The following is a 13,206-nucleotide window of genomic DNA, read 5'->3' as shown; positions in this document are numbered from 1 at the left end:
CTGATGACGAGAAGCGGTCCAGGACGTTCTCGCGCGATCAGCGATAACCAGTGGGGGAGCGGGTCGTAGGTAAGTATCAGACACAGCGATATCGCTAACAATATCGCTATAATGTCACAAGTTATAGCGATATTGTTAGCGATATCGCTTAGTGTGACAGGCCCTTAAGCCTCCGTCACACATAGCGATCTCGCTAGCGAGATCGCTGCTGAGTCACAAATTTTGTGACGCAACAGCGATCTCACCAGCGAGATCGCTGTGTGTGACACTGACCAGCGACCGGCCCCCCTGCCGGGTATCGCTGATTGTCCTGCAATAGCCAGGACATTTTTTTGATCGCTGGTCTCCCGCTGGCCAGCACGCATCGCTGCGTGTGACAGGCGGGAGACCAGCGATCAGCGCGCTGGTAACTAAGGTAAACGCAGGGTTTCTAAGCACCGCGCAGTGCTTAGAAACCCGATGTGCACCTTAGTTACCAGCTACCTGCATCAGCACGCTGGTAACTAACGTACACAGCGACGCCATGCGCTCGGCGTCACTGGTGCTGATCGCTGGTGAAGCTGCCTGTTTGACAGCTCACCAGCGATCATGTAGCGACTCACCAGCGATCCTGACACGTTGATATCGTTGTTGGGATCGCTGGCGAGTCGCTATGTGTGACGGGGCCCTTACTTTGAAAATTCAGGTCGTAATGTCCGTGTAATCCACTTTGAAGGCTGTTATAGGGGTTCTCCAAGAAATTGAATGAAATATATAAAATCCAAATATATAGATATTACAAATTTTTCTAAATGCCTCTATTTGGCAAAAAAAAGCAGAAAGGTCATCTTTATTTAGTGATCTGTCAGGATTTTAAAGGGAATCTTTCACCTGAAAAACCGCTATTAAGCTAAAGATATGGGGTTAATCTGTAGGATAATAGCATCCTAAATCATATAATGGAAGTAGAAGTCAAGGATGGTGTTTAAGAGATCAATCATATTCCTTTTTTATATGAATTTTGTGAAATAAATTTTCTAACTGTGGATTATTTTACATGTGTAGATTTTCATTTCTGCCGAGGATGATGGAATTCCACATAAGAAACAAGGCTACATTACTCTCGATATCCGAGTAGTGGATGTTAATGACTGGGAGCCCGTGTTTCCACCCCATGGCGATATGTACGTTGGAGAAAGTGCACCAATCGGCACAGTCATTGGTCAAATCACAGCAACTGATGAAGACAGCGGAGATAATGCCTTTATAGTCTACAGTCTGTTTGGTAATGTAAATGGGTTATATCATATTCTATGTGTAATCTAGAAATAAAGCAGTGATGTACGGCCGCCCCCTGCCACCAGCCTTACTCCTAGCGCCTGCCAAATAATTTCTGTTCAATTCATGGCTGAATATCTCCTGACATTCTCTAACCTTGCCATTTCTTTGGTTTTTACTTGTTCAAAGTTTTTCTGTATTTTTTTTAGTCGTTTCTATTTCTTTAGGTTATGTTCAAATACTACATTTTGGCTTCATTTTTTTCTGCAGGCAAAACCTGATCTCTTGGCAGTAAATAAGTTGCTTACAAAAAGCAGGCTTTTGCTGCATTTTTTTTGTGCGGATTATATGTGTCATATGCTTAATAAGTTTAGTTTTATGCACCAAAAAAAGCAGCAAAAACGCTTGGTTGTGGTTTTTGCAGCATTTTTGGACTTTCTCAGTGTTTTGCATGGTGAAAAAATGCCTCTAAAACACAATTCAGTAAATAAAAAAAAGGAATTGTGTGTTTGAAAATAAAAGCAGCTTTTATTTTTCATGAAAAAGCAGCAAAAAAACACTTAAAAATGCAACGCGTGAACATAGCCTCATTATGTTTGTTTATCTCTTATTTTCTGTCATAAGCCACATTCAATAATTAGCGAAGCTAAATGTCAGAATATCGTACTGAACCCTAAAATATACATATCCTTTACCTGCTTCATGAATATCCCATTATACCACTGTACATGTAGCAATACTATTACCATGTGACTTAATGGTTGCTGACGTTCTCTTCATTTCTCTGAGGACAGATGAAGGTGATCAATTTGATGTAGATAGACTGCTTGGAAACATTTTCGTTAAACGTCATCTTGACCATGAAACAAAGGAAAGGTCCATACTAACTCTTACAGCCAAAAACAACAAGACGGCTCCTTTCTACCAGGTGAGGGGATAGTGAGATCCTGGATGTACTGTATAGGAGGTTACTTTAAGAGGTCTTAAGAGTCTTATCCACTATATTAATAAATCCATACTTGTACTTCAACAAGTAATGGCATCCTATATTGCCTGAAGTCATTGCACCAGTCATGTAGCAAACATCCAGGATAGAGACACCTCAATTTGTCTTTCACTGGTTCTTGCAGTCTTCTGGAGGTACTGACCAGGGTTGCCAAAACCATCCAGAAGCTCTTGGACAGTCAGTAAAATTAGGGCACTCTTTACCCCTGTCTGTAGAAAAAATTGATGTGTCCATGATTGTTTTGAAGCTGTATAGCCTTGTACATAGTATTACGACTGTATATGATGACCTGAGGTTAGTATCCTCAATAGTCAGAACCTCCCACTCCCGTCTCCAAGACTTTACACGTGCCGCGCCAATTCTTTGGAATGCACTTCCCAGGTCAATACGATTAGTCCCCAATCCCCACAATTTTAAGCGTGTCCTGAAAACGCATTTATTCAGACTGGCCTATCGCCTCAACACATTAACCTAACCTATCCCTGTGTGGCAGAGCCAAAAGTTTTATCATAACCAGGTTCCCAGCATCATGTTCCCACATGCTTTATGCATCCATTAGCCCTCTGTGTCTGTACTGTTACACACTTAACATTATGGCTGGTCCATACAATCAGGGCAACTGTTACCACCCACCTTTCGTGTCTACCTCTTTCCTCATAGACTGTAAGCTTGCGAGCAGGGCCCTCACTCCTCTTGGTATTTGTTATAATCTACGGTATGTGATTATTGTTATGCTGTAATGTCTATTGTCTGTACAAATCCCCTCTGAAATGTAAAGTGCTGCGGAATATGTCGGCGCTATAAAAATAAAATTTATTATTATTATTATTATTATTTATCACCGTTTTGCAGTTCACAGTGAATGCAGCAAATGTCTTTTTATTGGAAACATGGTCTGTAGACATGTATCACTGATAATCCTAGTGATTTCGTGTGCTCATGTAATGTTATGTGTTCATATAAAAAGTTTGTTATCCATAATTTTTCAAGAAGCTATCCGAAAAAATAAAAACTTAAGTTTGCAACCCTGGTATTCTAAAGGTTAAAAATAGGGATGAGCGAGTAGTGAAATACTCGGACTCGTTGTACTCGTTACGAGTAGCTCCTAATACTCGGGTACTCGTAACGAGTCCAATGTAAGTTTATGGGAAATGCGAGTAATGGGCTGTGTGTGTGTGCGGGCCTGTGCTGGGCTGTGCGGGGACTGGCCGGGCTGTGCGGGGACTGTGCCAGGCTGTGCGGTACTGTGCGGGGACTGTGCCAGGCTGTGTGGGACTGTGCCAGGCTGTGTGGGACTGTGCCAGGCTGTGCGGGACTGCGCTGGGCTGTGCGGGGACTGTGTGGGGACTGTGCCAGGCTGTGCGGTACTGTGCGGGGACTGTGCCAGGCTGTGCGGGACTGTTCTGGGCTGTGCAGGACTGTTCTGGGCTGTGCGGGGACTGGAGTATAGAGTATATAGTTGGTCATTAATGACCAACACCTCACTCTACTCACCCACTGACACTGACTCTACTATATACAGAACACCCCTTTGTTGGGCCTATGAGTCACATACATGGGCAGTCTGCAGCACAGGCACTCACAGCGTATTCATGTGTTGGTGCGCATGCACGATGCTAAAGGGAATCTTAGCTTCTCAATGTACGTGACGTCACTTATTGATGACACGTACAAACAGGGAAGAACCTAAAAAGGCAAAATCATGTGTGTTAAATATGGCAATTGATTGAGGATGTCGCCGGGCGAGACCACCTGAAGAACTTAATAATAATTAATGATAATTTTATTTCTATAGCACCAACATATTCCGCTATTCCACAACACTTTACATTTTAGAGGGGACTTGTACAGACAATAAAGACATTACAGAATAACAATAATCACATAAATTAACAGATACCAAGAGGAATGAGGGCCCTGCTCGCAAGCTTACAATCTATGAGGAAATAGGGGAGGCACGAAAGGTGGATGGTAACAATTGCTTTCATTGTTCTGACCAGCCATAATGTAGGAAATTGGGTGTTCATGTAATGCTGCATTAACCAGTTATTAGCCAGAATGTGTAAAAGTACAGACACAGAGGGCTATTAAATGCATAAAGCGTGTGAGAACATGATATGAGGAATTTGGTTATGAAGAAAATTATCAGTGGGCAACACAGGGATAGTTAGATTAATGTGTTGAGGCGGTAGGCCAGTCTGAAGAAATGTGTTTTTAGGGCACACTTAAAACTGTGGGTATTGGAGATTAATCGAATTAACCTGGGTAGTGCATTCCAAAGAATTGGCGCAGCACGTGAGAATTCTTGAAGATGGGAGTGGGAAGTTCGGATTATTGAGGATGTTAATCTTAGGTCATTAGCAGAACGGAGGGCACGGGTAGGGTGGTGCTGAACCATGCAGTGCTTTGTGGGTGAGAGTGATAAGTTTATATTGAATTCTGGAGTGATTGGGTAACTATTGCAATGACTGGCACAGGGTAGAGGCTGCAGCATTCAAGACAGATTGGAGAGGGAGAGTTTAGTAAGATAGAGTTACAACAGTCTAGACAAGAATGATTAAGAGCAACAGTGAGGCCTCGTTCATATGTCCGTGTCTCTGGTACGTGTGGTGACAGTTTTAACACGTACTAGAGACACATACTCATGTAGACCCATTCAAATGAATGGGTCTGTGCACATGTCAGTGTGTTTCCACGTACTGTGTGTCCATGGGCAAAACACGCTGGCATGTCCGTTTTTTGCCGTCACCACAGACGGCGAACAGACATTGATTTTCTCTGTGTGCACGGATGGCCACCAGGGAAGAAGTACTACAGTAAGCGCTGTTCCCCTGCGGCAGGTGCTGAACGCGGCTCTCATTCTCCCCTGCTCTGTCGGCTATTGGCGTCAGCAGAGGAGAATGACTGAAAAACCAAATGTGGGTTCCCCTTATGTTTTTGAACCAACCCGGCAAAACTCACAGGTGCGGGCTGCTATTCTCAGGCTGGTAAGGGGCTATGGATATGGGCCCCCTAGCCTAAAAACAGCAGCTCGCACCGTTGAATTTTGCCGAGTTGGTTCAAAAATATAGGGGGAACTCACGTCGGGTTTTTCATTAATTCATTCTCCTTTGCTTGCACCGATCGCCGGCAGAGAAGGGGAGAATGAGAGTCACGTTCAGCACCTGCTGCAGGGGAACAATGTTTTATAGTAGCGCTTCCTTCCCGGCGGCCATCCATGTGGTACTGAAGCGGCACACGGTTGCCACATGTGTGGCGCACGTATTGCACACACGGACACTGATATCGCCGATCCCAGTTTTTCCGGTACCGGAAATATCAGGACGTGTGAAAGAGGCCTAAGAGTTTTTGCAGAGTCGAAAGTAAGAAAAGGTTGAATTCTAGAAATATTTTTATGGTGCAGATAACAAGAGCGAGCCAGTGATCGGATGCATAATAATGTTAGCATCCACATCAAAACATATTCCCAGACAACCCTTTTTATATTGAACTATTACCCATAATAACATTTTAGTTATATCTTTCAGGCTAAAACTCTTCTTACAGTTTACATACTGGACGAAAATGATAATGCTCCACAATTCACACTGCAAGAATACTTTGCTGAAATAGATGTGAAGAGTCCAGTGGGATCATCTGTAATAACTATGGAAGCAACAGACAGGGATGAGGTACAAACTTGATATATTTTTTCTATGAGTTAGAGTTTGTGATATGAAGTAAAGTTTATTTGGATGCACAGAACAAACAGTGGATACTGCGTTCACTACATTGCCATCTATCCTGACCTTTTTCCAGTAAGCTAGAATACTTGCTCTATGGGACAATGTGTCCACTTTGTCTTTCCCTTTACCTGTGCAGTCGGTATACTGATGAAGGTCATTTGAGACCGAAATGTTTGCACTTATTCATGGACTGCAATTAATATTAAGTAATTTGTTCCAAAATTAACAGGCAGGTAGATGTTCACAGAGGCAATTAATATTAAGTAATTTGTTCCAAAATTAACAGGCAGGTAGTGTGGTGCCCCTGAGGGTTCGGTCGCCACAGAGGTACTGCACCTCCTCCTGAGGTGTGGTACCCCACCATCCAGGTAAGGTGGAGACACCTGACCACACTCCAACACCTGCATCCCACACAACATAGTAGTGTAGCAAAGCATCCTTTGGTGGCTCCCTGCTTGGAACACGAAGCGTGCTGGGAGGCGGGTGGAGTTTAGTTTGCACCCAAAAGAGCGGGAAGAGTTGAGGACTAGGTCAGTCTGTGAGAGAGGATCCCCGGAGTGGGAGGGATGGAAGGAAGTGCTGTAGCCGACCTCAGTGACCTGGGTCCGCTGGCACAGGAAAGGAACATTGATAGTAAGCATGACTCTCCATAAGAAGGAAAGGATTAGTACGGAACGTGAGGAGAAGAAGAGGACTAAGGATTAGGGTTAGAGGAGAACCCTTCCAAGTTCTAAGCGCAAGGCCGGGGTCCGGTCCCCGAGGTAGTATGGATACTAATGGTCATGCAGCAGACACCGGAGGAATAGAAGTTGTCACCACTTTATTCCCACACGAGACTTGGGGGCACAACAGCAACATGAGTGAGCTGGGACTAGGTAGTAAGGAGTCCCCGAAGCAGGCTACAGCTGTCTGCCGTACAAGTAGAGTTCATAGGAACATCTGACAGGAGGAACTCCAGTGTAACTCAGTACTGTGAGTACTTCACTAAAGGCGCTAAGAGGGAGACGTTCAGAAAAGGCACATATGTTGGTGGAGTGTTGGAAAGGAGCACTTCATCTTGCCTGGAAGTTGGCTGAGCTACTGACCCGGAGGACACGGTGCGGATGCATGCCCTTGTACCACAACAGACTGTGAGTAAAGCTTTGGAACTACATGCCCTGGTGTCCTCTACTTATTCCTGCGTCAACCTGCCCGGCACTGCTACATCCCCTGCGCCTGACACTACACCATCTATGTGTCACTTCACCTACTCTGCCCTGGGACTACAGCCCTGCCTGTGGAGGGCTATAACATCATTGCTGAACCACACCATCTGTCCCAGAGGATCTGTCTGCAGCGTCGGCTTAACATCTTCATTGCCGAACACCACAGGTGGCGTCACGAATCACTCATAAACTTTCATCACCATAAGCACACTGAACATTCCCCTTTTACAATGGGCGCCCAGGGCCACGGGCCGGGTCCCAGCTGCTGTGACATCTCCCATTGAAGCTCATCGGGCCCGGTACCGAGTACCCCGCCAGCCCTGGGAGGGCGACCCAGTAGATGTTCAAAGAGACAATTATCTGCCTGTTCTACCTTCCACTGGCTCAAAGTGGTCACTGACCACTACTGCTGTTGATTCAGCTGCTCCACATCAACAGAGCAGCTCTTCTTCTTCTGGGCTTTTCTATCGACATGGCGTGACTGCTGACGTCATGCTGATTTGACAGCCGGCTACCTGCCACTGTATTGCTGGCAGGAGTGGTCTGTGACCGCTTTTTGGCGGCAAAGATCAGAGCCGTACACAACAGGCAGGTAGTTAGCAACCATCTGTCTGTTAGTTCCTAGGCTTGTAGTAAAAAAAATGACATAGTCCTGCATAACCCTTCTAAGCTAGTATGCCATGATTGCCCCAAGATATTGATTAACCAAAAATCCAATTGCTCACTTTCCCAGTCATTTCCATCAGTAAAAAGATTTAAAAGGTGTTTCCCCTTAACAACAAACCTTTTCCAATAGGCTCAATTATCTATAAAAAAAAAAAACCCCATAAACAAATTAACTTTACTTACCCTTACCAGGTCCAGCTGTGCGTCTCCACTGCTGCTCTGGTCTTTGTTGATCGGCTTTAGTGGAAATATAACTTCAATAGCATTGCCACCAATCACTGAGCTCAACGACTCTGACAATGTTAGCGGAATGAGCTGCTGAGCTCAGTGATTGGTTGCAGCGCTGTCAAACTGATGTCACCAATGCAACTATATAACAGACACCAGGGCAGAGATAGCTACACAGCGCTGTACCTGGGGAAGTTGAGTAAAGCGGAGTTTGTGTTGTACAGATAGCTGAGCACATGAGAAAAAGTTTGTTGAAACTGGGACAACCCCATTAAAACATGTTTGCTTTTTTAATAAGGTTATCATGACTATTGATATTTATCAAAAATATCTAATTCTTAGACAGTGCAAACTTAGACCGAAAAGGTTTAAAATGTGCCAGATTTATCATAACGGTTCGTACTGTTTGATAAATGCGGTGTATTTTAAGTCCGTCTATTCTAAATTTACACCACTTTTTAGTTGGCTTAACTTGTGTGTCATACTTCTGCTGCTTTGTTTTTTTTCACCAGGGTTTTTAGGCCATGCCCCACTTCCAATAACCCATACCCCTTTGCAGTAAGCTCAAGCAGCCTTATTGGGCAAGGCGCAGAAAGTCGTTATGGTGCACTTCATGAAAGACATTTCTCTGGTTCAAATTATGCTGGGATTAGCACTTGTGTGGGGGGGGGAGTGTTCTTTGCTAAAAATCTGAACACCAAGTAGCACTATAACTAAATGTCATGGACCCTATAAGACCGGTATATTTACTTTGAAAAACCTTTTTAAAAGTTTAATCAAAATCTGTACTGACATTTCCTCATTATCGTCCCCATGTTGCTGAGATCTCACGCTGCTCAGCACAAGTTGCAGCTGTCGGTAAATGTTACGGCTGATCGGTATATAATTATTTATGTTGTTTATTTCAATTACTGACATATATGTTACTATTTACAGTCCCCGCTTTTCCAGTACAGCTTTCTAGTAAATTTTAGAACATGGTTGTCAGGTTCATCTTCCTACGAGAGTGACAAAATGTTACCATACTGTCATAAGCACATGATACATATGGAATAAAATCCGTAAGATCTTCAGCCTGAAACATGAAAAATAGCCAAGATCAATATTCTTTAAGTAAAAGTTTACACTACAAGAATACATCTTCTCACATCTGCAAAACTGAAGTCTATACCTTGACAACTTATCAGAAAGTTGGCGCAGTGAAAGTCTCTGAGGTTTTTAGTATGAACTGTTGTTTGAATACACTTGATTTGTATAACCTCATGTTATGTAACTTTAAAGGGGTGGTCTGGGACTAAACATATTGATAACCTACCTTTAGGATAGGTCATCAATATTACAGTAGATTAGTTGTTATCATGCTTGGCAGTAGCCAGATATAACAATGTACAGGGTGGAAAAAACTTTTTTAAAAAAAGGGGGCTTGTCTAAAACCATACAATAATACTGAAATAAGCTGTTAATAATGCAAAAGGGAACAACTTTATTAGGAGATTAATAAAAAAAAACATATTGAAATGCAATACAAGGAATTCATACAAAGTAGGGAACCAGGAAAAAAGGAAAAGGGGTATGGCAGCTGGAAAATCCTCACTGTCTTTTCAGCATTTTTTGTATTTTTCATTGTCCTGTATAGTGTGAAAAAAATTGTTTGGTTATATAATGTTAATACATATTTCCGACAGGGCAATAATGGGGTTGTTGAGTATTCCCTGGTGTCTGACCCGTCATCCAACTACTTCGTATTTGAAAATATAAGATATGGAAAAATAATTACTGCTACAAACCAACTGAAGCCTGGGTTGGTCACTCTGTCAGTAGTCGCTAAAGACCGAGGGTCTCCTCCACTCACAAACATGAGCTCCGTCATTGTCAATTTGGTAAATAAGAAGAAAACTCTGCCGGTGTTCAGCCCCAATGAAGTAAGGTACGGATGTTTTTTAATTAGGGTATATGCAGACGTTCTGCAAAAGCCGCAGTGTTGTCAGGAAAAAAAGATGCGTAAAACATGTGCGGCGTTACAGCTTTTTTTTGCTTGTGTTTTTTTGATGATTTTTTTTTTTACTTGCGTTTTTTTTTTCTCCCCATTCGTTTAAATGGGTGAAAGATGCTGAAAGCATTGACATGGAAAAAGGCTTTGGAGGTTCTGCAAGAAAAAAAAAATCAGCATGTACAAGAGATTTCAGAAATCTCATTCGCTTTGCTTGTAGTGTAAATTGTTGCAGTTTTTCAATGACAAAAACACATGTAAAAATACTACATATGAACAAGCCTTTAGCAGGTTACCCACTACTGGAGAACCGCTTTTTAATTGCTTATGTGCCCACTTATAGTATAAAAAAATAATATACCTACCTCCCACACTCGCACCGCTCCAGCAATGTTGGTGGTGTGATTCCTGGCAGTCCCGTCACATTCTCATGTCATTTGACAATAAAAAAAATATATAATTTAATAAAAAATTGCTGACTGGCTGCAGCCATGTGGTATTCCCGGTGGTCACATGACATTATAATCTCCTATGACTGCCAAGAATCACGGCACGGACATTGCAGGAGTGCGGACAGTACAGGAGGAAAGTATATTTATTGTTTTACAATATGGCTATATATTGTTATATCATACATGCTAATCCTGTTATATAGTGTCCAGACAATAAAATGTACACAAAAGTGCCAAACCTATGTGATTACTCCTGGTGTACTTGTCTCCAGGGGCCACCCAGCAGACAGGAGCCTTAGGGATAACATCAGATGTTTGCTACCCATATGAGAGCAGCATAATGTGCCAAGACCTTGATTCTAGTAATGTGTCACTAAAGCCCCTAAGTTTTGTGACACAACAGCGATCTCACCAGCGATATAGCAGTGTGTGACACGTATCAGTGACCGGCCCCCCGCCGGCTGTCGCTGATCATGCTCGAATGCGCTGGACATTTTTTTGATCGTTGGTCTCCCGCTGGCCAGCATGCATCGCTGCGTGTGGCAGGCGGGAGATCAGCGATCAGCGAGCTGGACGCTGGTTTCCAATGTAAACAGCGGGTAACTAAGGGTGCGCTGGTGCAGGGAGCTGGTATCTAAGGTAAACAGCGGGTTTCTAAACCCGCTGTTTACCTTGGTCACCAGCTCCCTGCACCAGCGCGCTGGTATCATAAGGTACACATCGACGCGCGCTCGTCGTCGCTGGTGCTGATCGCTGGTAAAGCTGCCTGTTTGGCAGCTCACCAGCGATCATGTAGCGACACACCAGCGATCCTGACAAGGTCATATCGTTGTTGGGATCGCTGGTGCGTTGCTATGTGTGACGGGGCCCTTACTGGGCTGCTTGCTGCAGTTTTGATTAAAAACTGTTTTATCTGCTGCAGATCTAGCAGTTCTCCAAATACTGAGCTCTCTATAACCCCACCCATACCACTGATTGGCAGCTTTCTGTGAACACCGTGAAAGCAGCCAATCAGTGGTGGTCCATGTAGTCCTCTAGTGATAATATCCTGCTGTTAAAACAATGATTGTATAAAAACTACACTGAGCTGAATGGTAAGTGATACATGGCTGGAATCGCGATCTCTTTTCCTACATTGTGCTGATTTCAGATTAGGTGGGTACAAAACCTGGTGACAGATTCCCTTTTAAGGTAGTAAGTTACCAGACAGACCCATTCAATAGAGACTTTCATCCGAATAGGTAATCCATCCAGATTTTACAATAATTTAGATGTCTAAAAAATATACTTGGGTTGCTGCTCTCCAACCAGTATAAATAAATATTAATTGTCAGTTAAGTAATGAAGTGTTACGTTGCCATATGATACTATAGTATCTCCGCTGGTCTTTATCAGGTGTCAGTGTGAAATGTTGTACTTTATATATGGCTGCGGCCACCAATCGCTGTCTGCGACCATACTGTCAACATGGATGGTGCATTGCCACCGAGACTAGTGATTGGCTGTCACATTAATGAGTCAAATTTTTGTCAGCCAAAAAGAAGGCACAGGTGAGTAAGCACGGTGGATTGGAAGTTAGTTCTGTGAGAATTTATTACTTTATCTCTATGCATTTTGTACAGAGACTAATGATAAGCTATAACTAAGTATCTGTATGATATAACTGTACTGTGCAAAAGTTTTAGGCAGGTATGGGAAAAATGCTGTAAAGTAAGAATTCTTTCAACAGTAGAAGTGTTAATAGCATATTTGTATCCATCATCAAAATGCAAAGTGAATGAACAAAAGAAGAAATCTACAGTAAATTAAATCAATATTTGGTGTGGCCACACTTTACCTTCAAACCAGCATTACAGCATGTCACGGCGATAACTTGCATGGGTTCCCACAGCCGTGCTACTCACTGCATTTTCTGCCCTGCCTGGACTCGCCAACTCTGCTGCATATCCTTAATGTCTCCACATGGCTATGGGGGGCATGGCCAGATCCTAACCCTGCTGTGTCCTGCGGGGTTTGGATTCCCCAGCCAATCATCATCCAGCAGGTGCTATATTAGGCAGCGCCGGCCTCCTCACCTTTGCCCGAGCTCAGGTTCCTGGTTCCTGTCAGTCTCAGCAATCCATCCTGTGTTATTTCATCTCTTCTCATCTGTTACTGTTCAGGCTCATTTACTTGTTCTATGTGACCTCTCTGCTCCTGACCTCAGCTTTGTATTCTGAACCTGTATTGCCTTCCCCGACCCCAAATTGTCAGACTGTGTTTCTGTCTTAACCCTCCTGTACCTCATATACCTTGCTGCCCTGGAGTGATATCTGGCGTCTACCAGTACCAGCTATCCTCACCATCAGAGGCTCTAGTGAATACTCTGGAGACACTTAATCAAGCCCCTCCATTGTATGCCCGGCCCATGGCGCAATGAGTCCACACCCATCAGAGTTACATTGCATCAGTTCTTCTAGGTACACTTATCACTTGCAAAGTTTTTGAAGGAACTCAGGAGGGAGGTTGTTCCAAACATCTTAGAGAATTAACTACAGGTCTTTTGTGCATGTAATCATACGCAAAGTCTTCTGTTTCTTCATGTAATCCCAAGCAGACTTGATTATGTTGAGATCAATGTTCCAAATTGGCTCCAAATTTATTCTGCAACAGGAAAAACATACAGCCAATGTCATTA

General features: G+C 43.4%; 1 protein-coding gene across 20 annotated transcripts in view; it reads left to right on the top strand.

Moving 5' to 3' along the window:
* Positions 1 to 13,206, top strand: part of LOC141078221 (protocadherin Fat 4-like) — a 294,498-nt gene that overhangs the window by 103,656 nt on the left and 177,636 nt on the right. For all 20 annotated transcript variants that reach the window (XM_073565038.1, XM_073565030.1, XM_073565031.1 and 17 more), the window contains exons 24-27: positions 1,045 to 1,264; positions 2,052 to 2,185; positions 5,791 to 5,934; positions 9,773 to 10,014. In XM_073565038.1, coding sequence (XP_073421139.1) covers positions 1,045 to 1,264; positions 2,052 to 2,185; positions 5,791 to 5,934; positions 9,773 to 10,014 — 740 coding nt within the window. The remainder of the gene's footprint in view (positions 1 to 1,044; positions 1,265 to 2,051; positions 2,186 to 5,790; positions 5,935 to 9,772; positions 10,015 to 13,206) is intronic.

The sequence above is a fragment of the Dendrobates tinctorius genome, unplaced genomic scaffold (genome assembly GCF_039654945.1).
Source record: "Dendrobates tinctorius isolate UK_male_01 unplaced genomic scaffold, ASM3965494v1 ptg000518l, whole genome shotgun sequence".
Taxonomy (NCBI): domain Eukaryota; kingdom Metazoa; phylum Chordata; class Amphibia; order Anura; family Dendrobatidae; genus Dendrobates; species Dendrobates tinctorius.
The sequence above is the reverse complement of the archived record's forward strand: the minus strand, read 5'-3'. Positions and strand labels throughout refer to the sequence as shown.